Source organism: Caretta caretta, chromosome 17 (assembly GCF_965140235.1).
Source record: "Caretta caretta isolate rCarCar2 chromosome 17, rCarCar1.hap1, whole genome shotgun sequence".
NCBI classification, from domain to species: domain Eukaryota; kingdom Metazoa; phylum Chordata; order Testudines; family Cheloniidae; genus Caretta; species Caretta caretta.
In genome coordinates, this window is record NC_134222.1 from 902962 (window position 1) to 930065 (window position 27104).

The window sequence follows — 27104 nt, forward strand, 5'->3', positions numbered from 1 at the left end:
GGAGGAGGGCAGGGGGCTGTGGGGAGAGCTCCTGGCTACAGCAGCCCCGGCCTCTCCCAGCAGGGGGTGCTGTGGGGAGTGGGGCAGGGCACTGGCTGTGCGGGGAGCTCCTGGCTACTCCAGTCCTGCACCTCTCTGCAGGGAGGGGGGACTCTGCTGTCCTTTGGGCTGTGCCACCCATTCTGCCCACAAGATGCCACAGCCCGGCTCATGGAGAGGGTCTCGCTCAGCTGTGGGGCACAGACCAGAGCTCCTGGAAATGGGGGTCTGCCCTGGGGGCCCTGGCTTCCCTATGTTCTGGGTCATGTCCTCTGCCTTTCTGTCCTTTTGCCCGTCACGGCCCCCTCGCACCTCTGCCTTCAGCCCAGCTCTCTGCTTAGCTCTGCCCTCTGCGGGCTGGGAATAGCTACGGGCTGAGCAACACTTCAACAGTGGGCGGTTTTAGGTCCTCTAGGTCAGGCGATACAAAACCTGTGCATAGAGCAGGCCTCTTCCCCCATTTGTACAGCCCCATGCTTGTCGAGGGAGCGACAGAAACCTTGGTGGAGCCTGGGATTGCCTGTGCTCCGGGGGGGATCTGGCAGAGGTGGGTCCCCGTGCTCCAGACCTGGGGGAGACAGGACCCGCCTGACAGGCTCCACACAGAGTGGCTTGCGCTTGTAGCGCAGAAGGAATAATTGAGTCATAGATCAGACTAGATAATAGATGGAAAGGCGGGCAGATAATTGGAGAAGACGAATGGCCAGGCCCCAACATCACAGCACCATTAATTTTATTTAAGGACAGCAAATTAGAGGGAGCACTTCGCTTCCTATCACCTAATTATTTTAGGTAATGGAAATGCTTAATGTACTGTGAATACAGTGAGCTGCAGAATAAATAAATAAACGACCCCACCCAGGGGGAGCCCAGGCAGAGCTGTGCTGGCCGTGCCCTCGGGGGCGGTCCATGTGTAGGACAGGTGACCCACAGCTCACGCTGCCCCTTGAGCCCGCCTGGGAGCTTGAAGTGGGACAGGGTGGTATCCACCTGCTCGGGTTAGCATGCCCAGTGATTTGAACGGCCTGAGTCAGGGTTGTTGGCCCATTGTGCTGGGAGGAGGGTGACTCTTGGGGTGTAACAGGGGACATGTTCCTGGAGGCCAGCTTGGTGTGTCTCTCCCCAGCCCACTGGGGGATGCTGGCCCTTCAGTGCACGGTGCGTGGGATCCTGCTGACAGTGCAGGCGTGTGGGGTGGGGAGGACCCCTCACACACACCCCGTCATTCCACACTGCTCTCTGGCAGGAGCCCAAGCTGGGCCTGCTGCTCTTCCCCGTTCAAATTCACCTCTGGCGGGCCCCAGCCTCCCTTCCTCCTGCCCGGCCTGGCCCAGCTCCAGGCTCCGCTCTGTTCTGCTGCTCTCTCCCCATAGCCTCGGGAGCGCCTGATGCCCGTGCTTGGATCTGACGCCTCAGAGCCGGCTCAGAGCCATTAGACATTTTCTCAAGAACTCCTGTGACTGAGTGACAGGCCCCTCCAGCTCGCTGTGTTGCAGCTGCCCTAACTCCGGGCTGGCACGGCACTGGGTACATTGCACCAGGGTGGCACGGCAGGGGCTGCTCTGGTGGGTTCTGTAGACACACAGCATGGTGAGAGGCACACAGGCACCGCCCAGAGGGGCTTCCTTTAGCCCAGTCACCAGCTCCAAAGGAGGCAACAAGAACCGTCCCCCCAGGGGACAGCTGAAGAGTGGCATGGCCACATGGTATGGGGGGGACACACGCCATTGGCTTCATTTCCTGAAGAGGGCTTGGCCTTGGAAAGTCTGGGGCACACTGCATAAGGGGGTGTCCCCCACGCCTCCTCAGCCAATGGGCGTCTCAGGCCCTGGCTTGAGGGTTCGGAGCTGTCCAGTAAATCCTCATTCTGCCTAAAGGAACTAGCCATGTAAATGCCTGATTCCTACTGCAGTCCTGCTGAGCTCCTGCTCCCCGTCATGTCTTGTGGCAGTGAGTTCCACAGGTCAATCATGGGTTTCCTTCGATCAGTATTAAATGTGTTTCCTTCCAATTTCCCGCTCTCCCACCCTCTCGGGGAGGGGGATTCAGGCTCCACGCCATGTTCATGTAGACCGGGGCTTTTCAAGACCAGCCCCCTTCCCTGGCCTCTCCTAGTGATGGAGAGAAGCTCCAGTGGGTGCAGTTGTGGGCTCTTGTTCCATTGCAGATGTGGGTGTCCAGCTGCTGCAGGTGAGTCCCAGCTGTGGCACTGGCTGTTGTACCTGCACGACTCCACAGGCCCCTTTCTGAGGTGTTATTTTCTTACTGAGCCCGTCTCTGGGGCTAACTTTTGCAGACAAATTAGCTTTGATCTTCCAAAATGTCATTCTCCAATTAAGGGCAAAATCTAGTCAAGTTTTACGTCTGAATTCATTTTCCAGGCCCTCACTCCATTAGGGCAGCTGAATGAAAGGCTTTGAAATGTAATTGCTGACTTGAAATCTGATTAGAAATGGAAGCAGAAATGTCTCTAACCAGACGTTGCTATTGAGCAACTCCGAGGTGCACATTGACTCACCCTCTCTGCTCCGGTCCAGCAGCAGGAATCCACTTTTGGGTGGAGAATGGAGGCCTCTCCTGGCTCCAGCAGGGGGGCGCTCACCCAGGCGGCAGGTGTGGCATGTGCTGGCGGGGAGAGCCCCAGGTGAAGTGGTGGGAATGGAAATCGGGTTGTTTAAAATATGCTCCGGACTCATTTCCCTACCTGTGGTACCCAGGAGACGGGTCAGTGCCCAGGGCTGCAGTCTCCCTTGTGGCCAGGTGCCAGCTGCTGGGTGTACAAGGGGGGGCAGCTTAGCATGGTTGGGGTCTGTTCCCTCTGGAGACCTGGTCTACAATTAAAATTTACGTCAACATAGCTACGTCACTCAGGGCTGTGAAGAATCCACACCCCGAGCACCTAAGCCCCAGTGTGGACGCGTCCATTGAGCTGGCTGCCAGTGCTTAGAAAGGTGGTGTTCCTACAGCGACCGAAAACCCCTGCCATTGGTTTAGGCTGCGTCTACACTCTGGGGTTACAGCACCGCGGCTCTGCTGGCCTGGCCCCTGGAACCTAGCTATGGGCTGGGCCAGCAGTTGTGATGAGGGCCAGCCCCATCGCTGTGCAGGTGGGTGTGTTGCACATGGAGAGGCCTGGCACAGTCACAGCAAACCATTCCCCACCAGCGGAAGCAGACGCAAAGCCCCGACCTTAACTCGGGGACGCCAGAGCTCGTCCCCCACGCAGGCTCCCAGAGCCACGTCCTCTGGTCTTTCGTGGTCTGCAGGTGAGGCTGTTAAAGCAAAGGAGGCAGCGGCCAAGTGCGTTCACCCTGTAAAGGCCGAGGACGCTCCTCAGCCTGCTCACTCCGGGGGCTGTTTGAGCTCCACTTATAAGTCAGCCAGAAGGAGGGTAGCCTGCCCTGCTGTGATGCGCACCAGGGCGGAGCCAGCTGCGTGCGTGGAGGGAGGTTTCTCTGACTGACGCCAGCGTGGGCTGGTTCCCCCCTGCCCACTGGCACCGACGGGTCCCCATGTCGCCTCACAGGCTTGGTTTGCAAGTCCCAGAGGGCCGGGCTGCCTGAACCCAGCCCTGAGTCAGTTGCTTCACCTGCTCCATGCCTGTTGCGAGCAGCAGGGGCTGGCGTGGGCTCCTGTACCCAGCGCTCAGATGCAGCAGCACGGGGCAGTCAGACCGGGGCTGAACCAAACTCTGGAGTCAGCTGGCTCCTGAGCAGCCTCCCTGAGCTCTTCTCTCCCGGTTACAGGTACCTGGGGGATGGGCGCTTCCACCTGGAGTCTGTCATGATTGCCAACCCCCGAGTTCCTGCCTACAGGTACTGGAGCCAGCCAGGCTGCAGGGGTGGAGGGGAGGGGTCGCCAGCATTCACACAGTACGTTGCTGGGGAGGAGATATGGGATTTCCTGGCATGGGCATAGTCAGACACACATAGCTCAGACCCGGCTCCCCTCCCATTTCTAGCTGGGCATCCCGCCTCTCCTTCCCCTGGCTGTCACTCAGACCCGGCTCCCCTCCCATTGGCTTTTGCCTACCCCCCGTGGGAGCCCGTGGCAGGGATGCTGGGGAACGTTTAACGGTTTTTTAGCTTTGTAATACAATTTGCTGCCAGAGCAGGGGTGGGGAAGCCAGCAGCCAGCTCTCTGCAAACCACCACTGGCCCACGGTGCAGCAGGGCTGGGTGAGGAGAGAGGCGGTGGGCCAGAACTTGCTACCAAGAGCAGACCCTGTTCATGGGCTCTCAGGCTCCGTCTCCACTACAGGTTATGTCGTATAACCCGCCCCGAGCAACATACATCAGACTGACAAGAGTGCTCGTGTGCACAGAGAGCTCCCGCCAGTGCAGCTGCTGCCGCTTGCGCGGTGCTGTTATGACGCCTGCGGGACGGCTCTCCTGTCGGCAGAGAGCGCTGGGCAGGCAGACAGGGCCTCCGGCAGCTGTTGCTCCTGGGCCTTCACCCTCCAGCTCCCAGCAGCACGGGCTGGCCTCCTCCAGGGTGTTGGGCTCTCAGGCGGACGTCGCTGGCAGAGGAGGCGTCAAACAGGGAGCAAGCACAAGCAGGAGCGGCTCCAGGGCTGAGGGAGAGGTGCAGAGGGGAGCCAGGCTTGATGAGATGAACACCAGCCATTTACTCAGGCTGAATATAAACATTTTGACAAGTACCTGTGAAAGCTCTTTGAGGTGCAGCCATTAAACTCCTCGGCTGCTGCAGGCAGAGGCCATAAAATGTGATGATGAGGCTGCTGAAAGCAGATGAAATATCAGGAGCAAAAGGCTGGCCCATTTTGTGAAATCTGAATTTCTTAGTAGGTCGTTTGTTACTAACGGGAGATGCACGTCAGGTTTATGGGGCTGGGGAAGCTGTTGCAGCCCAGGTGGGATTTGATTAAAATTCTCTTCGTCAAACAAAGCAACAAATCAAAGATTTCTTCATAATTGATGAGGGGGAAGAATGACAGAGCAGGAGGAGAGCGAGTGGCCCGGCCTGCGTGCATGGCAGCCTTTGGCAGGGCTGAAGCCAGGGGCTGAGCAAAGAGGAGCCGGATCTCTGTTCACGCATGCCCTGCTCTGCCCTGTGTTGAGAGCTGGGTCAGAGCGCCACGGGGCCGCTGGCTGGGAGCGTTCTCGAGTGACCCATTCCCACAGCGTCTGGGCTCATTCCCCCTCTAATGCGGGTGGTAGGAAGGGCTCAGTCTTACACCACAGGACCTGCTGGGTCTAATGAACCGTCCCCGCAGGCTCCTGTATCTGGGCCAGGCCAGAGGGCACCTCCCCCAGATGGTCCTCACCTGGCAGGGAGAGGCTGGCCTGAGGTGGCTGTCGCAGTGCGGGGGACACAATGTTGTGGCACCTCCAGGGGTCCTGTCAGCCCTAGCAGGTAGCACCAGGAGAGCAAAGAGCCCTGGCCTTGCCCCACCTGGCTTCTCAGGCCGGGAGCCGAGTCGTAGGAGCCGTCAGCGCTGTTAGAGGGAGAGGGGGGTTGGCAGGGCGGTGGGTGTGTGCTGCCCCCCATGGGGTGTGGAGGAGGGACAGTTAGCCGGTACCCCGCTCCTCCCAGCATGCGGTCAGAGGGGAGCCCAGTGACCTGTGACTGACGGGAATGGCAGTGGTGTGGGGCTGCCTGCAGAGAGCTCTCATCTCAGAGCAGCGAGGAACCTGTGCTTGTGTCCAGGCCACTCCCTGCCAGAACAGGGGCTCGGCCCCCTCCCTGCAGAGAGACCCCACCCAGAATGTCGTGTCCGTTGTGGGCAGCTGTGAGTGCAGCGCCCTGGCGGTCCCGATCCCCCCCGGGGTCTGAACTGCTGGGCCCGGCCAGCCGTGCCTGCTCTCAGCTCTGTGTCTTCTGCGCAGGTACGACCCCTACAGCAAAGTCTTCTCCAGGGAGCACTACGCCCATGAGCGCATGCAGCATGCCCGGCAGGAGGCCATCCACACCGCTGCCCGCGCCCGGAGCTGGGGACTCATTCTCGGGACCCTGGGGCGCCAGGGCTCCACCTCCATCCTGCAGGTACCTCTAGAGACATGCCTGTCCCGCAGCCAGCTTGGCCTGGGGATCAGGCTCCCCCCAGCCCGGCTCTGGGGAGGCAGATCCCCCGAAGGGCTCAATTAAGCACGCTTCGCTGCGCCCCAGGAGCAGGGAAAGAGAAACTGGCTTTTTCTCTGAATCCATCACCCCTTCTGGGACCTGCAGCTGCCCCCTCTTCCCTGCTGTCCACGAGCCACCTCTGCCCCACTCAGGACCACGTGTTGGGGTCTGCAGCACTTCCCCCTCCCCTGAGCTTGCTGCTGACCTGGCACTTGCCTGGCTGCACCTCCCATGTGGCTGGCTGCATGGATGAGTGGCTGCCCATCATCCCCCTGGCCTCACTGTGCAGTGGGGCAAGGAGGGGATCTCACCTGGCCAGTGACTGGCCTTGTGGCCCTGGCTCATGCCCATTGATCACCATCGAACAGGATTTCTTCAGCTCGGGAGCAGAGCTGGCAGGACAATTAGCAGGAGATGAGAGGGAGCCAGTGCCGAGGCCTCATTAAATGGGCCCCTCGCAGGAGAGAGCCGGCCCCGCGAGCCCCACGCTGGCCGCACAGCAATTAATTCTCAGCTATTTTTAGTTTAGTGACGTGAACTTGGGATTGGTTTTTCTTCCCCTGTCCTGGCCCAGTGCCAAGGGCCAGGCAGGGCTGGGGCTCTGCAGTGCCGCATCCTTGCTGAGTTCAAGGCCTGGCAGCAGCTCCCTGAGCCTAGGGCTCCCACCTCCTGCCCTCCCCTTTGTCCCACTGCTGCCCCGTCCTGGCCTCATCCATGTCCCCCCGTTCCCTGCCCAACGCGTCCCAGCACGCCCGGGACAGCACGTATCTGCTCCACAGCTGGCTACGGCCGCAGGGACGTGATGGGAGAGAGGCACCTGGGTGCCCCCCCCTCCCCCCATCTCCACGTGCAGCCTGGGGTCACACCCAGAGCGCTGCTCCCCCCAGAGCTTCCATCACACGGGAGACAAATGGGGGGTTCACTCGAGTCCAAGGCACAAAACCGCCCCCGGCTTGGCACAGCACGGCAAGCAGGCTGCTCTTGGGCCAGCGGGGGAGCTGCAAGGCTAGGCTAGCCGGGGGTGCTGGGGTCAGAGGGGAGGTGCATCAGCACTGTGGGGGCACTTGGTAGGGGGCAGTGCTGAAGTAACTGTGGGAGCCAGGGGGTTGCTCTGGGTCAGGGCCTGACATGGGGGGTGCTCTGGTCGGGGGACAGGGCACTGCAGTGCTGGGGAGGGGGAGCGTGTACAGCCCTGTGCCCGGCTCAGCTCTCGGCCTGCTCCCTCGGCGCTGGCTTGTAGCTGCTCCCTGTGGGCCAGTGCAGCCAGAGCAGCTGCAGGCTTCACTGAACCCTTCAGCTGAGGATGCCGGGAAGAGCAGACCTGAGGCCTGCAGGAGCTCGAGCTCTCGCAGGTCAAGACAGATGATGATGCTGCCAGCGGCTTCTCCCTGGCTGCTGTGGCAAAGGGCCATGATGGCCAGAAGGCAGGACAGAGGCATCTTGGGGGTGGCTGGGATGGGATGGGATGGATGGAGGGGAGCCTGCCGCAGGCAGCGGAGGAGAAGGCTGCTGCTACGACAACCGATTGTTGTCACTGAACAGTAATTACTTCATTAGGGTCCACTGCAAGCGCTGAGGGTGGAGCTGAGTGAAGCTGCCGTTTGGGGCTGATGGGGTCTGGGCTCCAGCTGCTGGAGATGTGCTCCCTATGTGCTGTATGGGGGCTGTTCCTAGGAACTGACAGTCGTGCAGAGAGGCCAGAGACTGGCTGGGCTCTGGGAAAGAGCCCCGGGAGGGACAGCGCGTCTTGCTCCTTTGCTGGGCAGAGAGAAGCCCCCTCTCTGGGGCTCCAGATGGGGCTCAGGTGGGACTGCTCCAGCCTCCGGTCTAATGGGCTCCGTCCCATCCCCCAGTAGCTCTCCCTGCTGCAGCGGCGAGCTCTGAAGGGACTGGGGGCTTCCAGAGCCTTATGGTATCGACTACCCCACCCCACTCCACATCCCAGGGGTCAGACCCCCATACTCCCAAGGCCCTTCCCTGTTGTACTGGGCAGCCCCTCCCCTGCTCTTTGCACCCCTTTGCTCTGGCAGGGCCTTGCCCAGCATACCTGTTCCTGTCAGGGGCAGCAGAGGCTGGATTGCCCACGTTCCCCACCTACCTGACGGGCATTGCCGCACGGGGCCTCCTGAGCTCCAGGCACGCTGGGCTGAGCTGGGGTTCTCCTAACGCTCCCTCTGTCTCGTTCCCCACAGCACCTGGAGGCGCGGCTCCAAGCCCTGGGCCTCCCGTTCGTCAGGGTGCTGCTCTCGGAGATCTTCCCTAGCAAGCTGCAGCTGTTCCCCAATGTGGACGCGTGAGTGTGGGCCTGTGTCTGACCTGTCCCCTCTGTGCTCTGTTCCCCCGGGTCCTCTGGATCCTCTCAGCTGGCCTCCTCCCGCAGCCTGCATCACATCCCCTGCTCCTGCGCCGTCCCAGGGGATCCCTCGCTCCCCGTCTCTGCTGGACCCTGCTCTCTGGTGCGGGTGAACCCTCCTCAACCCTGAGCCCTGGCTGTCTCCCCTGCTGCAGGAGGAGAATAAGAACCCTGCACCTGCCCTTCCCAAGGCAGGTCCAGTCTGGCCCTCTGCACGGGGGAGGCGGGCCCGGGCCGGAGTCCTCGTGCAGGTGCACACATGTAAGAGGTGCTGTCCTTCACGTGTGCCAGATGTCCAGAGTATTCCCCCGTCCTTCCATGGGGCCGGCTGGGCAGACCCCCGGTGCCAGTCTTCACCCCAGGCTGGCGCGGCCCCCCTGCACAGGGGTGGCTGGGCGTGATGGTCTCGTGCGAGGCCCCTGTGGCCTGCTGAGGCGCTCTCTGTGTCAGTGGCTCGTTGGCACATCTCCCTGCGGGAGCTTGGAGGCAGGCGCACTCTGTGGTGTGTCAGGCTCCTCCCTGCTGTGGGGCCCTCAGGGACTGGGAATGGGCTTCATTTACATCCAGTCTCTTGTTTACTGTACGAGCAGGAGTCTCTCCCAGGGGGCCGCGGGGCAGGAGGGGAGCTGGGGGCAGGGGTGAGTCCCAGTGATCTCAGTAGGGCGCTGGAGCACCGGGGCCTTAGCCTCGACTCCAGGACTTTGGAGCGTCGCTCCCTGGTGTCACCCAGATCCAGGGACTTGTCCTGGCACAGGTGCAGCGTCAGCAGAGCCGGCCCCAGGCATAAGCAGCCCAAGCACTTGCTCAGGGCCCCAACCAACTCGGGGGGGCCCCCTGTCGCTTCTTATGATGTGCTGTGGGGGCCCCCAATGGGCCTGCTCCTCCTGTCTGTCAGTCCCCCAGCACAGCCCCAGCTGCGGGAGTGGGGCGCAGGCCCTGTGGAAATGCTCTGGTTAGTGTCAGCAGAGAGCTCAGCTCTGGCTGCGGGAGACTCCTGGCCAGTGGCTTGGGTGGCTGCGGCATAGAGCCTGGGCAGGAAGCCCCGAGGCCCCGCCCGCCCCAGCGGGCCCAGCTGCCCCCCACATCCCCTGCAGCTATGGCGCTGAGGAGTGGCGAGATACCAAGCATGCGCTCCAGTGAGGTCTGGCATATGTATGTGTGTGTGTCCCCCACCCCAGTAGCTGGAGATGCCTGGCTGGGATCAGAGGGGCAAGCCCCCGGGACTCAAGCAGGCCCCCCAGCTCTGGGATCCCATGAAGTAAAAGGGGAGAGCCCTCTGGGTTCCTGTGGCCATGAGCCCCTCCCCGTGCCCCAGTTCAGCAAGACGTATTCATGTGGAGCCACCCACCCTGCTCCCAGCATGGCCTGTCTTGGAGCACCCGCCCGCTGCATTCTATGGGGCAGGCTCTGCATTCGTCAGTCCTCCCCGGGGTCATCTTCACTGCATTGCTATTCTCCAGGGCTTGTCCAGGCACCGTCCCGTCCTCTCCCACGCGAGTGTCTGCAGAGGCCCCCCTCGCCTTGCAATGGGCCCTGGCGTGGCTGCAGAAGCAGGTCACCCCCTTTCTCCTGGCTGTGGGCCCCAGGGTTAGCGACCTGCGGGGAATGAGCACCACTGCCCAGGGAGAGGTGCCTGCGAATCTCCCTCCCTTGCTCTGTGGGCTCTGTAGTTTCAGAGCTCCCTTGTGTCCGCCAGGCCCCTCTTTCTCCCTCTGCCCTGAATGGCCAAGCCCCTGGCCCTGGCAGCAGCACCTCAGACGTGGGGGTGGCCACTAAAGGTCCCCAAAGCCTCCAGCTTTGCTGCTACTCGGGGCGCAACCTAACGCCCTCCCCAGCGAATGCGGCCTACGCCCTCACACACGCTGGGGATTTGCTCGCCCGAGGGAGCTGAGAGGGTCTGAGAGGGACCCTCGCTGGGGAGACCAAGCTATGCCAGCAACGACTGCTCACAGGTGACCCCCATCCCTGCTGCACTGTTCCGAGCCCCTGGAATCACCGGGCAGCGTATGAGCAAGTCTCCCATTGCTGCTGCGCGAGGCCCTGCCCAGCGGGTTGGCGGGAGGGAGCAGACCCTGGCTGCAGCTCTGGCCTGAACTAAATGGGTAACATGGCCTCTGTGCTTCCCTTCCAGGTGGGTGCAGGTGGCTTGTCCCCGGCTCTCCATTGACTGGGGAGGAGCCTTCAGCAAGCCGCTGCTCACACCCTATGAGGTAAGAAGTTCTCGGCACCCTGTCTTGCCTTGGCAGAGGTGGGACAGGGACTCACCCCGGTGCCCAGCACTGCAGGGAGTGGAGTCGGTGGACCCCGACAGACAAGGCTCGGGGCCAGCACGGACATTCCCTTGGCTGAACTTGTTCCATAGCACAGATCAGCTGCACCCCAGCCCAGCCCGGCCAGCCCCAAGCTCCCCAAATGCCTCCTGCTCCTCCCCCAACTGCCTGGCCCATGGCAGGTGAGCTGGGGGAAGGCAGAGGCTCCAGGAGCCGGGCACAGGCAAATAACAGCATGGGAAATGTGTGCCTGGTTGTGACTAAGCCACCCCTATCAGTGCAGACAGGGACTAAGGGGCCAGCAGCACATTATTTTAGGGAAGATTGATGGACACGTTTGTAATTCTCTGCCTGGTCTGCATGTCCCATCGGGTGAGAGGGCCAGTCACAGCCACCCGCCACACCACACGGAGTGCTGCAGGGTCGTTCTCCATGTGCTCCCAGTCGTCTCTGCTCCCCCCACCACGTCAGAGCAAGCACCTGGATTGTTCCTAATGCTCTGTCATGATTTAATATGCAGTGTAGCCCCAGTGCTGCGAGCTTCCCCACAGCAATGCCCAGCCAGGGACGCCAGCACTGCGAGCTTCCCCACAGCAGTGCCCTCTTAGTACCAAGCACCTCAAAAAGCTGCAGACTCTGATTGGAGTTTAATTCTCCTAGCCATTATACTAAATCATTAAAGTGCATGTGTGGAGCAGTCTGAGCCCCCGGCACCTGCTGAGAGAGGCTGGTACACTGGTCGCTTCTCCATGCGACTCCCCTGTGTGCTGGGTCCTTTGTTGTGGTGACATGACTTTGCACCCACAGGCTGCTGTGGCTCTGAAGGAAATCGAGTGGCAGCAGACTTACCCCATGGATTTCTATGCCGGCCAGTCCCTGGGGCCCTGGACAGTCAACCATGCCAGCCACCAGTCCCAGAGGGGCACCAGCCAGCCCACGCAGGTAAGGGACCTGCAATGGGGTTGCAAGGAAGAAGGGTCCCTGGGGCGACACAAACTCTCACTGCTGCTTCCTCCTGACCCATTTCTCTTAGGGTGATGCTGGGGAACATGGCCACAAACCTGACCCAGCCAAGGCCTTGGCTCCTCCTGAGCCTCACCCCTCCCCTTTCATAGAATCATAGAATAGAATCATAGAATCATAGAATCATAGAATATAAGGGTTGGAAGGGACCCCAGAAGGTCATCTAGTCCAACCCCCTGCTCAAAGCAGGACCAATTCCCAGTTAAATCATCCCAGCCAGGGCTTTGTCAAGCCTGACCTTAAAAACCTCTAAGGAAGGAGATTCTACCACCTCCCTAGGTAACGCATTCCAGTGTTTCACCACCCTCATAGTGAAAAAGTTTTTCCTAATATCCAATCTAAACCTCCCCCACTGTAACTTGAGACCATTACTCCTCGTTCTGTCATCTGATACCATTGAGAACAGTCTAGAGCCATCCTCTTTGGAACCCCCTTTCAGGTAGTTGAAAACAGCTATCAAATCCCCCCTCATTCTTCTCTTCTGCAGGCTAAACAATCCCAGCTCCCTCAGCCTCTCCTCATAACTCATGTGTTCCAGTCCCCTAATCATTTTTGTTGCCCTTCGCTGGACTCTCTCCAATTTATCCACATCCTTCTTGAAGTGTGGGGCCCAAAACTGGACACAGTACTCCAGATGAGGCCTCACCAATGTCGAATAGAGGGGAACGATCACGTCCCTCGATCTGCTCGCTATGCCCCTACTTATACATCCCAAAATGCCATTGGCCTTCTTGGCAACAAGGGCACACTGCTGACTCATATCCAGCTTCTCGTCCACTGTCACCCCTAGGTCCTTTTCCGCAGAACTGCTGCCTAGCCATTCGGTCCCTAGTCTGTAGCTGTGCATTGGGTTCTTCCGTCCTAAGTGCAGGACCCTGCACTTATCCTTATTGAACCTCATCAGATTTCTTTTGGCCCAATCCTCCAATTTGTCTAGGTCCTTCTGTATCCTATCCCTCCCCTCCAGCGTATCTACCACTCCTCCCAGTTTAGTATCATCCGCAAATTTGCTGAGAGTGCAATCCACACCATCCTCCAGATCATTTATGAAGATATTGAACAAAACCGGCCCCAGGACCGACCCTTGGGGCACTCCACTTGATACCGGCTGCCAACTAGACATGGAGCCATTGATCACTACCCGTTGAGCCCGACAATCTAGCCAGCTTTCTACCCACCTTGTAGTGCATTCATCCAGCCCATACTTCCTTAACTTGCTGACAAGAATACTGTGGGAGACCGTGTCAAAAGCTTTGCTAAAGTCAAGAAACAATACATCCACTGCTTTCCCTTCATCCACAGAACCAGTAATCTCATCATAGAAGGCGATTAGATTAGTCAGGCATGACCTTCCCTTGGTGAATCCATGCTGGCTGTTCCTGATCACTTTCCTCTCATGCAAGTGCTTCAGGATTGATTCTTTGAGGACCTGCTCCATGATTTTTCCAGGGACTGAAGTGAGGCTGACTGGCCTGTAGTTCCCAGGATCCTCCTTCTTCCCTTTTTTAAAGATTGGCACTACATTAGCCTTTTTCCAGTCATCCGGGACTTCCCCGGTTCGCCACGAGTTTTCAAAGATAATGGCCAATGGCTCTGCAATCACAGCCGCCAGTTCCTTTAGCACTCTCGGATGCAACTCGTCCGGCCCCATGGACTTGTGCACGTCCAGCTTTTCTAAAAAGTCCCTAACCACCTCTATCTCCACAGAGGGCTGGCCATCTCTTCCCCATTTTGTGATGCCCAGCGTAGCAGTCTGGGAGCTGACCTTGTTAGTGAAAACAGAGGCAAAAAAAGCATTGAGTACATTAGCTTTTTCCACATCCTCTGTCACTAGTTTGCCTCCCTCATTCAGTAAGGGGCCCACACATTCCTTGGCTTTCTTCTTGTTGCCAACATACCTGAAGAAACCCTTCTTGTTACTCTTGACATCTCTGGCTAGCTGCAGCTCCAGGTGCGATTTGGCCCTCCTGATAACATTCCTACATGCCCTAGCAATATTTTTATACTCTTCCCTGGTCATATGTCCAACCTTCCACTTCTTGTAAGCTTCTTTTTTATGTTTAAGATCCGCTAAGATTTCACCATTAAGCCAAGCTGGTCGCCTGCCATATTTACTATTCTTTCGACTCATCGGGATGGTTTGTCCCTGTAACCTCAACAGGGATTCCTTGAAATACAGCCAGCTCTCCTGGACTCCTTTCCCCTTCAAGTTAGTCCCCCAGGGGATCCTGGCCATCCGTTCCCTGAGGGAGTCGAAGTCTGCTTTCCTGAAGTCCAGGGTCCGTATCGTGCTGCTTACCTTTCTTCCCTGTGTCAGGATCCTGAACTCAACCAACTCATGGTCACTGCCCCCCAGATTCCCATCCACTTTTGCTTCCCCCACTAATTCTACCCGGTTTGTGAGCAGCAGGTCAAGAAAAGCGCCCCCCCTAGTTGGCTCCTCGAGCACTTGCGCCAGGAAATTGTCCCCTACGCTTTCCAAAAACTTCCTGGATTGTCTATGCACCGCTGTATTGCTCTCCCAGCAGATATCAGGAAAATTAAAGTCACCCATGAGAATCAGGGCATGCGATCCAGTAGCTTCCGTGAGCTGCCGGAAGAAAGCCTCATCTACCTCATCCCCCTGGTCTGGTGGTCTATAGCAGACTCCCACCACTACATCACTCTTGTTGCACACACTTCTAAACTTAATCCAGAGACACTCAGGTTTTTCTGCAGTTTCGTACCGGAGCTCTGAGCAGTCATACTGCTCCCTTACATACAGTGCTACTCCCCCACCTTTTCTGCCCTGCCTGTCCTTCCTGAACAGTTTATAACCATCCATGACAGTACTCCAGTCATGTGAGTTATCCCACCAAGTCTCTGTTATTCCAATCACGTCATAGTTCCTTGACATCACCAGGACCTCCAGTTCTCCCTGCTTGTTTCCAAGGCTTTGTGCATTTGTATATAAGCACTTGAGATAACCTGTTGATCACCCCTCATTCACAGTATGAGGCAGGAGCCCTCCCCTCACAGACATTCCTGCCTGTGCTTCCTCCCGGTATCCCGCTTTCCCACTTACCTCAGGGCTTTGGTCTCCTTCCCCCGGTGAACCTAGTTTAAAGCCCTCCTCACTAGGTTAGCCAGCCTGCTCGCGAAGATGCTCTTCCCTCTCTTCGTTAAGTGGAGCCCGTCTCTGCCTAGCACTCCTTCTTGGAACACCATCCCATGGTCGAAGAATCCAAAGCCTTCTCTCCGACACCACCTGCGTAGCCATTCGTTGACTTCCACGATTCGACGCTCCCTACCTAGGCCTTTTCCTTCCACGGGGAGGATGGACGAGAACACCACTTGCACCTCCAACTCCTTTATCCTTCTTCCTAGAGCCACATAGTCCGCAGTGATCCGCTCAAGGTCATTCTTGGCAGTATCATTGGTGCCCACGTGGAGAAGCAGGAAGGGGTAGCGATCCGAGGGCTTGATGAGTCTCGGCAGTCTCTCCGTCACATCGCGAATCTTAGCCCCCGGCAAGCAGCAGACTTCTCGGTTTTCCCGGTCAGGGCGGCAGATAGATGACTCAGTCCCCCGGAGGAGCGAGTCCCCGACCACCACCACCCGCCTTCTCCTCTTGGGAGTGGTGGTCGTGGAACTCCCAACCTCAGGACAGCGCATCTCATGCCTTCCAACCAGCGGAGCCTCCTTCTGCTTTCTCGCCCCAGACATATCATCTGGTCCGCTCTCCGCAACGATACCTGTGGAGAGAACATGAAAGCGGTTAGTTACCTGTGTCTGTGTTACTGGAACCCGGACATTCCGCTTACCTCTTCTGGAGGTCACATGTTGCCAAGCTTCTTCACTGGCCTCTTGGCTCCTCTGTGCAACCTGCTCTGTATCTGTAGAGCTTTGTGCCCCTAGAAGCCTATCCTGAGTTTTGTCCAGAAAATCCTCAGTTTCCCGTATGCAACACAGGGTCGTTATCTGTTGCTCCAGACCTTCAATCTTCTCTTGCAATATGGAGACCAGCTTGCACTTTGTACAGACAAAGTCGCTTCTGTCCTGTGGAAGAAAGACAAACATGGCACATCCAGTGCAGGTCACAACAGCTGAACCCCCCCCTTCCATATCACCTTCCTACTATGAGCTTCCTCAGAGCAGTTTGCAAGACGTATGCCTCACTGGGCTCACTCCAGGCGAACTCCCAGGCAAACTCCTGCTGTGAGCTGCTCTGCTGTCCCCGCTGCTCAGCTGGTTCTCCGCCGCTCAGCTGGTTCGCTAAGCTCTGGCTATTTTTAAACAGCCAGGCTTCCCTGTCCCAAACAAACAGACACCCTACTGCCCTCCCCCTGCAGGCTAGCAGCCAATCAGACACTCACTCAGGCTCTCACCAAAGGCTTTCACCCTAGGCCAGGGATCAGCAACCTTTGGCATGCGGCCTGTGGGCTGAGGGATGTGCTGGCCTCCGCTTCCCGCAGCCCCATTGGCCTGAACCGGCAAACCGCAGCCAGTGGGAGCTGCGATCGGCCTAACCTGCAGACACTGCAGGTAAACAAACCGGCCTGGCCCGCCAGTGGATTTCCCCAACGGGCCCACACCAAAGGCTGCCGATCCCTGCCGTAGGCAGTCAGGAGGCCTGCTGCTGTGCACAGGAGAAACACCCTGTGCTGCCTGCACCTGGCCACCAGAAGGCACCAGAGGACTGCAGGTGCTCAGAGCGCCGCACACAACAGGTACAGACAAAGCCAGGAGCAGGAGGGAGCTGGGCCCTGGCCCTGCACTTTCCCTTCTCTGTCCCCAGGTGGTGCCCCAGTACTCCCTAGGGATGGAGGGGACAGTGCCAGAGCCCTGGGCAACGAGACTCTGGGGGAGGGATAGCTCAGTGGTTTGAGCATTGGCCTGCTAAACCCAGGGTTGTGAGTTCAATCCTTGAGGGGGCCATTTAGGGATCTGGGGCAAAAATTGGGGATTCATCCTGCTTTGAGCAGGGGCGTGGACTAGATGACCTCCTGAGGTCCCTTCCAACCCTGGTATTCTATGATTCTGTGAGATACCAGCCCTTGGGACAGGTTTAATTCCTGCTTCTCTGGGTTTCGGGTTTTCCTGTTGGCGAAGGAAGCCACCCCTCAGCCTGTGCTGCGACGTGTGCGGAGAGCACCACCCAGTGGCTCCAGCCAGTGGCTAGTGATAATGAAATGCTTGGCACTGGTCCAGCACTCAGCAGCCGGATCTGCCCCCATCCCTTGCCCTCCCCATTGGCCTGGAAAGGGGCACAGACTTTCACCTAAGGTCATGTGGCAAATGGACCCAGGACTTCCAGCCTCAAGCTCCAAATCCGAAGCCCATTCCAGTGCTGGCCCGATGCTGCGGCTGTGTGTGTCAGAGGGAGTCTGTGGCAGGGATGCTGAGCAGCTTTCCTTGCTGTGGCTTCCCAAGAGGTCAGCTCCCTCTGGGGTGGAGCAGGCCTGGCAGAGTCCTCTGGGGTCATTGCTGAGCCAGCTCACCCCACTAGTCAATGCTCCCGCTCCCCACCATGTGTGGCAGAGTTGGATGCTCTCTGGGGTAGGCTCAGACCAGGGCTCCCCACTCTCGCTGGGTATGTCACAATACCCCAGCACAAGGAGCTGGTGTCTAGAGGACTTTCTGGGAAGTGATTTAAGGGGCCAGCAGGACTGGAGTGGCTATGAGAAGCAGCAGTCTTCTCTGATCTGTATCGGCTGTTCCCGCTGAGATATGGGACTGGGAGCAGGCACTCCTCTGAGTTATTGTAGCTGTTTCTGTAACAAGTGGCAGCTGCTCAGTGCCTGTCTGGAGTGTGATAAGCAGAAGCAGCACAAAGGGCTGTGTCACAGCCTGTCACTTGTTCACCGTAGGGCAATGCAGGAGCATTTATTGGTGTCATCTGCCTAGGAAATGAGAGGGGAGGCTTAGCGTGCCCATAAATCCACTCTGGGAACACGACTTCCAGTACTTAAGCTTTCTGCAGGGGATGGAAAGGAGACCAAGATAACCTAATAGGGGCCACAAGGGGAGTGGGGCAGGTGTGTTTCAAGGGCAGCAGCTGGGACTAGGGAGCAGGCATGGTGATAGGATGGTACTGGCAGAATCCTGGGGTTGGATGCTCTTCTGAATGGTCTCTCTCTCTCTCGGCCGTAGAGGAAGCTGCCTGAACCTTTGGTACCAGTGGATGCTGGTGTGGGGAAGCAATGCACCGACTGCAGCTGTCAAGACAAGGCCCCAGTGCAGCCACAGCACCCCTGAACCCCCAAGCCATGGGGATATTGGCAGGTACAGCCCTGCAGTTACCAGCCTGGAAAAAAGCGCACCCAGCTTTGCTCTCAGGAAGGGCTGTCTCTGACTTCAGAGCTGGTGAAAGGGGCCAGTTCAACAGCCCTGTAGATTGATTGACTGGCACCCAGAGTAGGCAGTGGCAGGGCCCCTCTCACACTGCCCTGGGAAACCATCTCTCAGTGGCTGGCCCATTCAGCCCGAAGTGTCTCCACAGAGGCTGCCTGAAAGGACCAGCTGTAGCAGTGGTTACTGTGATAGGGACTGTTCCCTGGGCACTGGACCGAGATCCCCCCATTGAGGAACAGCTGTGCCCAGACCATGATTAATTTGCATTGAAATGCCCTGTGTGTACAACAGAGAGGTGGAAATGGTGCACGCCAAGGCCCTTAAACTCTGCTGGGTTTCGGACATAGTCTCACTAACTGGGGATATTTAGAAGCACAAAGCTGGGAACAGTGCTGAGGTTCCGATTGCACCCCGTCTGCTGTCTGGGGAAGATTGATTTTACGCCAACACACTGCTCCGTTCCCCTCGGTGCCTCAGCCCCCGTGTACAGACATCAAGGCTCAGTCTGGGGGTGGCAGTGAACTCTGACTTACACACTGTGGTTACCTTGATAAATTTGCCAGTTGCAGTGGAGGGACAGATTCTTTATCAGTTTGTGTTTCACCTTCCGTAGTTTGCAAAATCCTCTTTGAAACTTGGAAATAAAGTGTCCTCCAGCCCCAGAGGCCTTTGACATGTGGGCAGATGTGGACTCTCCTCCCGGGGCCTTGGTTCTACTCACAGAGCAGCCTTCACATGCTATTACTAGTAACTGCCCAGCGTTGCTCCTGATTACATGGACATAAAGGAGAAGAGAAACAAGCCCTGTGTCTCTGCCAGAGCCGATGTTAAGTTGCCTCTTTTGCTTGGTTGTCTTTGCTCTGTCACCAGTGGCATTGCTCGGGGGAGCAGAGGGAGATAAATGGTGCAGGGGCAAGGGAGGGAGAGGGGCTCACAGAAGAGGGGGACAGGGCAGGCCCTGTAAACGTACTGGCTTTCAAAAAAAAAATTACTGTAGGGAATCCAGATGTCAAAGTTGTGTAGCTGCCCCTCTATACGAACCCACAGCCCCTGGCTATCCCGCCATGGGCCTCTGCACAGCTCTGCTGGTGCCCCTCAGTCCTGACCCACAGCCCCCCGCTACCCCGCCCTGGGCTTTGCCAGGCCCCATCGCTCCAGACCCACAGCCCCCCGCTACCCCGTCATGGGCTTTGCCAGTCCCCCTTGCTCCAGACCTGCAGCCCCCCGCTACCCCGCCATGGGCGTTGCCAGTCCCCCTCACTCCGTACCACAGCCCCCTGCTACCCCGCCGTGGGCTTTGCCAGGCCCCCTCGCTCTGGTCCCGCAGCCCCCCGCTACCCCGCCGTGGGCTTTGCCAGGCCCTTTCGCTCTGGTCCCGCGGCCCCCCGCTACCCCACCGTGGGCTTTGCCAGGCCCTTTCGCTCTGGTCCCGCAGCCCCCCGCTACGGGCTTTGCCAGTCCCCCTCGCTCCAGACCCGCAGCCCCCCGCTACCCCGCCGTGGGCTTTGCCAGGCCCTTTCGCTCTGGTCCCGTGGCCCCCCGCTACCCTGCCGTGGGCTTTGCCAGGCTCCCTCGCTCCGCACCCGCGGCCCCCCGCTACCCCGCCGTGGGCTTTGCCAGGCCCCCTCGCTCCAGACCCGCAGCCCCCCGCTACCCCGCCGTGGGCTTTGCCAGGCCCCCTCGCTCCAGACCCACAGCCCCCTGCTACCCCGCCGTGGGCTTTGCCAGGCTCCCTCGCTCCGGTCCCGCGGCCCCCCGCTACCCCGCCATGGGCTTTGCCAGGGCCCCTCGCTCCGGTCCCGCGGCCCCCCGCTACCCCGCCGTGGGCTTTGCCAGGCCCTTTCGCTCTGGTCCCGCGGCCCCCCGCTACCCCGCCGTGGGCTTTGCCAGGCCCCCTCGCTCCAGACCCACAGCCCCCTGCTACCCCGCCGTGGGCTTTGCCAGGCCCCCTCGCTCCAGACCCACAGCCCCCTGCTACCCCGCCGTGGGCTTTGCCAGGGCCCCTCGCTCCAGACCCACAGCCCCCTGCTACCCCGCCGTGGGCTTTGCCAGGGCCCCTCGCTCCAGACCCACAGCCCCCTGCTACCCCGCCGTGGGCTTTGCCAGGGCCCCTCGCTCCGGTCCCGCGGCCCCCCGCTACCCCGCCATGGGCTTTGCCAGGGCCCCTCGCTCCGGTCCCGCGGCCCCCCGCTACCCCGCCGTGGGCGTTGCCAGGGCCCCTCGCTCCGGTCCCGCAGCCCCCCGCTACCCCGCCGTGGGCTTTGCCAGGCCCCCTCGCTCCAGACCCACAGCCCCCCGCTACCCCGCCATGGGCTTTGCCAGGGCCCCTCGCTCCGGTCCCGCGGCCCCCCGCTACCCCGCCGTGGGCTTTGCCAGGCCCCCTCGCTCCGGTCCCGCGGCCCCCAGCCTGCCCCTGCCCCACGGCTCTTCTCCCCCCGCCTGGCGCCCGGAGCTAGGCCCTGCCCCAGGGCTGACAGGCCGGGGGGGTCATGGCTTGTACTGCTCCGGGGGGAGCCCGCCGCGCCGCCAACAGGGTCCTGGGGCCCCGGGGCGGGGCGGGGCCGGGCCCCCAGCCAGGGGGTGCAGCGGGGGCGGGGTGGGGGCCCTGAGAACAATGCGGGCTCGGCCTCGACCTGGCGCAGGTGTCGGGGGGCGGGGCGGGGCTGGGGGCTCCTGTCCCAGGCCTGACAGCCCAGCGGGACCCCCCCGGCTCCGCCTCTCAGCACCCGCTGGCCAATGAAAACCCGCATTCAGCTCCATGGCAACGCTAGTTCCGCCCCGAGCTAGGGGCAGAGGCGTTTCCGGCAGGCGGGGCTGCCGTACTTTCCTGTTTGAAAGCCGGATATCCGGTTTCGGTGACCGCCATGTCTGGGGGGAAGCCGCCGCCGCTGCGGCTGCTGGGTCTCCATGGCTACGGCCAGAGCCAGCGCAGCTTCCACGCGCGGACCGGGGCGCTGCGCAAAGCGCTGCGGGGCCGCGCGGAGCTGGTGACCGTGAGCGCGCCCCACCCGGCGGGGCCCGAGCCCGGGGTCGCGGCGGGGCCCGGGGACCGGCTCGCCGGCTGCGGGGTTCCCGGGCCGGGCGGCCCCGGCGCCCGCTGCTCTCCGCCCCCGCAGGACGCCGATCCCCGCTGCTGGTGGTTCCCCAGGCCTCGGGAGGGGGCGCTCGGGGCCCGCGAGGAAGCCGCCCCTTGCCAGGGGCTGGAGGAGTCCCTGGAAGCCGTGGCCGGGGCCTTCGCGGCCCACGGGCCCTTCGACGGGCTGCTGGGCTTCAGCCAGGGCGCGGCTCTGGTGGCCCGCGTGTGCGCCCTGAAGCAGCGCGGGGACGCGCGGTTCCCGTTCCACTTCGCCGTTCTGGTCGCCGGCTTCGAGAGCAGCGGCGACCAGGAGCCCATCGCCGTGCCCTCGCTCCACGTCCTGGGCGACGCGGACCGGGTCATCCCCCCAGCACGGAGCAGAGAGCTGGCTGCCCGCTTCGTTGATCCCGCAGTCCTTACCCACCCGGGGGGACACTTCGTTCCTGCCTCTGCGCCCCAGAAGAGAGCCTATCTTGAGTTCCTGGCGAAGTTTTTGAAATAGAAGAGGCGGGACCTGCCCTTGGGCGTGGAGGGAGGAGAGTAAAGGAGCTCTGTTTACTTAGATGACCCAAGAGAAAGTTGAGGTGATGCGATCAGTCCACCAGTACCTACTGGGGGAGAAGATTTCTGATTAGCAGAGGGCTCTTTAGTCTAGCAGGTAAATTATAATAAGATCCAGTGATTAGAAACTGAAGCCAGACAAATGAACGTTAGAAATAAGGCACATTTTTAACACAGTAACAACCATTGGACCATTTTACCTCGGGTTGTGGCGGATTCTCTGGCACATGGAATCTAAATCAATACTAGATGGCTTTATAAACGAAACTCTTGAAGCGACAGGTTTGATGCGGGAATCACTGGTTGAAATTCAATGTTTTGTGTTATGCTGGAGGACAAACTAAATGGTCAGACTATTTCTGGTGTTAAAAATCTACAACTCTTATCATGGGTCTTATAGCACAGAAGATGTGAGGACAGGTGGAGTTCGGTCACAGGAGATGCATATTTGGTGATATAATCCATAATAAATGGAACTCCAGTTGAGCTGTCATCCATGTGTCTGCATAGGCTCCAAAGGTCTCTATGTTCTGCCACTTGGATGGGCTAAGGACGGGGCATTTGCTGCCTCACTTCAGATACAGAATTTCTTTGGAGAAATAACTCAGGAGAATATTAAACCCTCCCTGCCTTCGCTCTTTACATCTTTCCCATTTTCTGCAATCTCATTTTGTAGAACATCAAAGCACTAGCATGAGGAGCCTTGTAATGGAAAGGCCACACAAGATCTGTGATGTAGTTTTTCTTGTGGTCTCTATGGAGACTTCTCTGGCTGCTCTGAGACACAGAATGAGAGGTTGGTGCAGAGCAATGGGGTCTTGCACAGCCTTTATGCCCAATAGTGGTCCCCACAAAGAAAACCAGTTTCTTGGCCAAACTTGGTGCAAAGCTGCTACTTTCTAGCTCTAGAAAAGATCCCATCTGCCCCTCTGCTGGTGCCAAGGCATTTGGTACATTCCCCCTCTTAGCTAAGAAGTTCTTGTGCACATCCGGCCCTGAGGAGCTAGATTTAATTTCACTCCTTGCAGTTTGTCCCATACCAAGTGCATTTTCCCAAAGGAAGAACTTTGGAGTGTGAGAGTCCTGCTTGCCAAACCTAGGCCAGATCTTTGGCTTAGACATTTTCCTGGAACATACAGTTCCAGGGGGGAAAAGAGGGGGGGAGGGTTGGGGGTCCTGCTGGGCTTCTCACACTGGTTGTACTAGCCACTCTTGAAGTGGAGTCTGCTGTATCTGAGGCCAAGGATACTTCCCTGAAAAGAGTCTGAGTCAAGAGCTTCTGTTAAAAGGTTTCTCTCTGAAAACACCTGTTCCAGAACAACACAACCTGTGTCTCTCAACAGAAGAGATAACTTCACAGTTATACCTCACAGTGATGATGATGCCCCAGTTCCCAGATGAGATTCATACCTTCTGCTAGGTCAGGGGTGGGCAAACTTTTTGGCCTGAGGGCCACATCTGGGTGGGGAAATTGCATGCAGGGGGTTGGGGAGTGGGAGGGAGTGTGGTGTGCAGGAAGAGGCTCAGGGCAAGGGGTTGGGGCAGAGGAGGAGTGTGGAGTGTATGAGGGGGCTCAGGGCAGGGGGTTGGGGTGCAGGAGGTGTGTGGGGTGCAGCAGGAGGCTCAGGACAGGGAGTTGGGGTGTGGGGTACAGGAGAGGTTCAGGTTCCAGCCTGGTGCTACTTGCCTGGAGCGGCAGCAACACTCACCAGTGCTAGGGCAGGCTCCCTGTCTGCCTGCCCTGGCCCCGTGCTGCTCCCGGAAGCAGCTGGCACTAAGGCCCCTGGGGGCAGGGGGCTCCACGCACTGCTCTTGCCATGCCTCCAGGTACCTCCCCTGAAGCTCCCATGGGCCACGCTTCCCTGTTCCTGGCCAATGGGAGCTGCGGGGGTCGGCGCCTGGAGGCGAGTGTAACGCATGGAGCCCTCTGCCCCCCGCACTAGGGGCAACAAGGATGTGGTGCCAGCCGCTTCTGGGAGCGGCGGCACAGAGGTGGCAGTGTTGCAGGCTGGATCCAAAGCCCTGAGGGGCCGGATCCGGCCTGCGGGCCATAGTTTGCCCACCCCTGTGCTAGAGACTAACAGGACAGTATTGTGGTATCAGAGGTGGTATCTTGGCAGCTGCAGGGCAGGTGAAGAAATCCCAGTTGTTGCTGTAAGGGGGAGATGATAATGTTGTCCAGGAATGATCCTTGAAGACCACACAGTACTGCTGATGTATTTGTAGATCTAGGTGAGGGTAGAAAGAGTCCTGCAACTATCAGGGTGGTAGGCAGATCTATGCTAAAGTGCCTTGGGTTGCTGTGACAGGAGCATTTTGCCCTCTCGTGGTAGCTGTGCTAATTGTAGGATTTAAAACTATCCACCCTGACTGGTGGCCACAGTTCAGTCACTGTAGTAAATGGATAAATCACACCCCTGTGACTATAAGGAACAGACTGTGAGGTGGCCACTTCCAAAATTGCTTGAGCTAAAAGTCATTCTCCATGATCTCCATAGTACCAAGACACATCCTATGGGTGAGCCAAGCAAGGGAGGTGAGAGAACCAGCATTTGCAGGTATGATTCTGTCTGATAGAGGATGGTGACAATACAGTGGCAGGTCTGGCTTCAGCCAGCAGAGGGCCATGGTTTTCCCAGCTCAAGATCAGGTCTGAATCTATACCAGCAGTGGGTTCTGCGCACACATAACTCTGCTGTGAATGTGTTGCAAGCGTTGAGCCACTGCGTAGGAGGGTGTCACCCAGGTGCCAGCAGAGAGGATTCAGTGAAGGGGAGACCTGCCCTTCTCCACCCCAGGCAGACAAGCTGCCACAACTTCCCCATGTTCCTTCCGAGTCAGGTTCAGCTTTCTAAAGGCTTTTGAGATGGGACGTAGGGAGTGCTGCATGCACGGTAGAAGTAGCTCTGCTCTAAGGGGGGGCTCAAACTCTTGGGTAGCCCGTATTTCAGAGTGAGACGAGAACAGTTAGATGCTCTTTGTTTTGGTGTTCCTCGTTCCGCTGAGCTGTTCTTAATATGAAAGGGGTGCAGCTGGACAAGCACTTTGCAGAAACCAAGTTTGAGTCAATTATTTCAAAGATGTAATTTTTCACACTCTGGCTACGAGTGTCTGCAGCAATTTTCATGGATTAATCAATAAGGGAGGAACTCCTTCCCCCAAGCTGCAGTGTAGCAACTGCCTCCTGTCTCTACTGGGTTCTCCAGACAAACACAACAGAGCTTGACATGCCTCTTTATCTTCAGCCCTGTGCTAAATAGTACAGGCTAGTGCATATCAACTCTCACCTGCAGCCCCTTATCCTACAGCTCTTGTCAGGGTGGAGCAAGGGGGACCAGGAAGAAAGCACCATACCAACTTTCACTTGTACCCTGAACAGAACTGAACCAAAGCTGTGTGTGGTAAGGATCTGTACATGCCTCTTAGGTCTCTGGTACCTGCTTCCCTTCAAAAATAGAAATCAGGCTGGTTTGTAAAGGTATTCGGGCATATGAAGATGCAGTTAAGCACCTAGTAGGATTCTTTAAAGCACTACAACTCCCATGGAGTTAAGTACTAGGCAGGTTTTTCAAAAGTGCCTATCTGCAGGTGCCTGAACACCTTTACAGACCTGGCCCTTTATGTGAGGATAACACAACGCTTTACAAAAGGTCAGTGCCACTAACGGCAGACTAGAAGAGGGAAGTGACTTGCCCAGGGACACACAGTGAGTCATTGCAGAATTGAAAATGGAACCCTAGAGTCCTGGCTCCCTGCTCCCTTTAACTAACTAGACAATACAACTTCAAAACTCTCTGTCTGATGTAAAGTAGGTATTACCTTGCTGTGTGTTCATCTGTGGGCAGCAATACAAAACTGATATTAAAGACCCATCTCCATGCATGCGGGCCGCTCTGCGGCTCAGACTCAAACCCTGAGTTTGAGTATCACTCTGGAAAGGCCTGGGTATGAGGGGAGCACAGAACAGCTTTGGGGAGTGCGACTGGAAAAGAAATAGAGGAAGATCTATCCCAAAAATCACTCCCACTGTTGGCACTAGTTGCCTGTTGGTAGAAAGTCCAGGGATTGAATGGGCCATAGCTACTGAGCTCCCCTGGCTTCTAGAGAGGGGCTGTCCGTGGCAGCATTGGGACATGGCAGTGAGGCAGAGGTGTGGGAGAAGCGTGCCCAGTCACAGCCTGTGACTGCAGGACTGTACTGCTGTCACGAGCACAGCATTCCCTGAGGAGGCCTGTTGGCATTATTCTCTGAGGAGGAAGAGGGTGGGCCAGCAAGTTGTGCAATGGACTCGCTGAGCTGAGTTGCAGTAAGGAATGACTCAACTACTAATGCTAAGGGATTCCAGACAATGATATTTCATACGCTGTCCTTTACAGTTTGACTTTCAGAGCGGTTTGGATGGCTCTGGTCTCTTGGCTGCTTGTATTTACTTCTTAATGGCCCTGGTGTAATGATACCAGTGACTAGTGTAAGGTTCTCTGTTGTGCGGCCCTGTTCCCTGCAATAGCTTGTAGCAGCTAGGTCTCTGAAGGTGGGAGCTTCTTCACAGCCGTGCCCATGTTTATCATGGGACCAGCAGGCAATAGGTGAAAGCTCTGCTTCTCTCTTCTCCTTCAGTATGGTGGCTCTGCGTAGGAGAAGGGCTTGAGCATGCCTCTTACTGTTAACAGAGCTGTCATTTCAAGCCTCACTTTTGCTGTTGGGAGCAGTCTCTCTCTGCCCCCTCAGCTGAACTGAGCCTATTTAAAGGCCTGCAGACTTCTCCTCCCACTAGTCAAAAGTATTGAAGGGGAAATAGGTAGGGCAGTTAGAACTTTGGCTTGAAGAGAAGAGACTAATGTCCGAACCAGTGAAACCTCCCCCATCCCCTTCCAAACCCCACGTGTCCTTCCACATTCCTCATCGGCTCCACCTATCTAACTCTATTCCCCCTTCTCAGCGGTGGCACAACTTCCAGCCAATCTCACCCCTTCTCCATTTCAACATGAACTGTCCCCAGTCTAGATCCATTCCTGATCCCGCTAATTCTGTGTCTGCCAAAGCCATTCAGCCCAGACCCCTGCAATGGGGTGCATACTGAACAGAGCCAGGGGTTTCCAGGCACTGCTGATATGAAACCCAGAACCACAAGCCGAGCTTCTTACTCAGCTCTCTTTGCCTTTCCTTATAAACGAGAGTGCTTCTAGTAAGTGTCTGACAACGTGATGAGACTGACGCATGAGACTGGGGTGATGGTACAAATGGAAATCATCAACATGTTTCACAGACAGTTACGCAACTCAAACCCCTGAGTCCAAGCTTGTCTGTATGCCTGGAATGTATTTGGAACCATTTCCTCAGCCCGGAAGGGGGCAGACAGGAGAAA

At 58.1% G+C, this 27104-nt stretch overlaps 2 protein-coding genes and 1 long non-coding RNA gene across 6 annotated transcripts in view; all 3 read left to right on the forward strand.

The window, feature by feature from the left end:
• Positions 1-18775, forward strand: part of DPH1 (diphthamide biosynthesis 1) — a 76215-nt gene extending 57440 nt beyond the window's left edge. For 3 of the 4 annotated variants that reach the window (XM_048824316.2, XM_048824321.2, XM_048824320.2), the window contains 6 exons: positions 3786-3854; positions 5889-6045; positions 8316-8416; positions 10608-10686; positions 11554-11688; positions 17902-18775. In XM_048824316.2, the coding sequence (XP_048680273.2) occupies positions 3786-3854; positions 5889-6045; positions 8316-8416; positions 10608-10686; positions 11554-11688; positions 17902-18006 (646 nt within the window). In that variant the 3' untranslated portion in view covers positions 18007-18775. The remainder of the gene's footprint in view (positions 1-3785; positions 3855-5888; positions 6046-8315; positions 8417-10607; positions 10687-11553; positions 11689-17901) is intronic. The other variant, XM_048824317.2, reaches the window with a different exon arrangement.
• Positions 1-27104, forward strand: part of LOC142069480 (uncharacterized) — a 179270-nt gene that overhangs the window by 120808 nt on the left and 31358 nt on the right. The gene's annotated exons all lie outside the window — the stretch shown is intronic.
• On the forward strand, positions 20808-22232 carry OVCA2 (OVCA2 serine hydrolase domain containing). Its single transcript, XM_048824327.2, has one exon. The coding sequence runs from the start codon at positions 20967-20969 to the stop codon at positions 21678-21680; it is 714 nt and encodes a 237-aa protein (XP_048680284.1). The 5' UTR covers positions 20808-20966; the 3' UTR covers positions 21681-22232.

Coding starts and splice junctions, on each gene's coding strand:
- OVCA2 (XM_048824327.2), top strand. CDS start 20,967: ATGTCTGGGGGGAAGCCGCCGCCGCTGCGGCTGCTGGGTCTCCATGGC.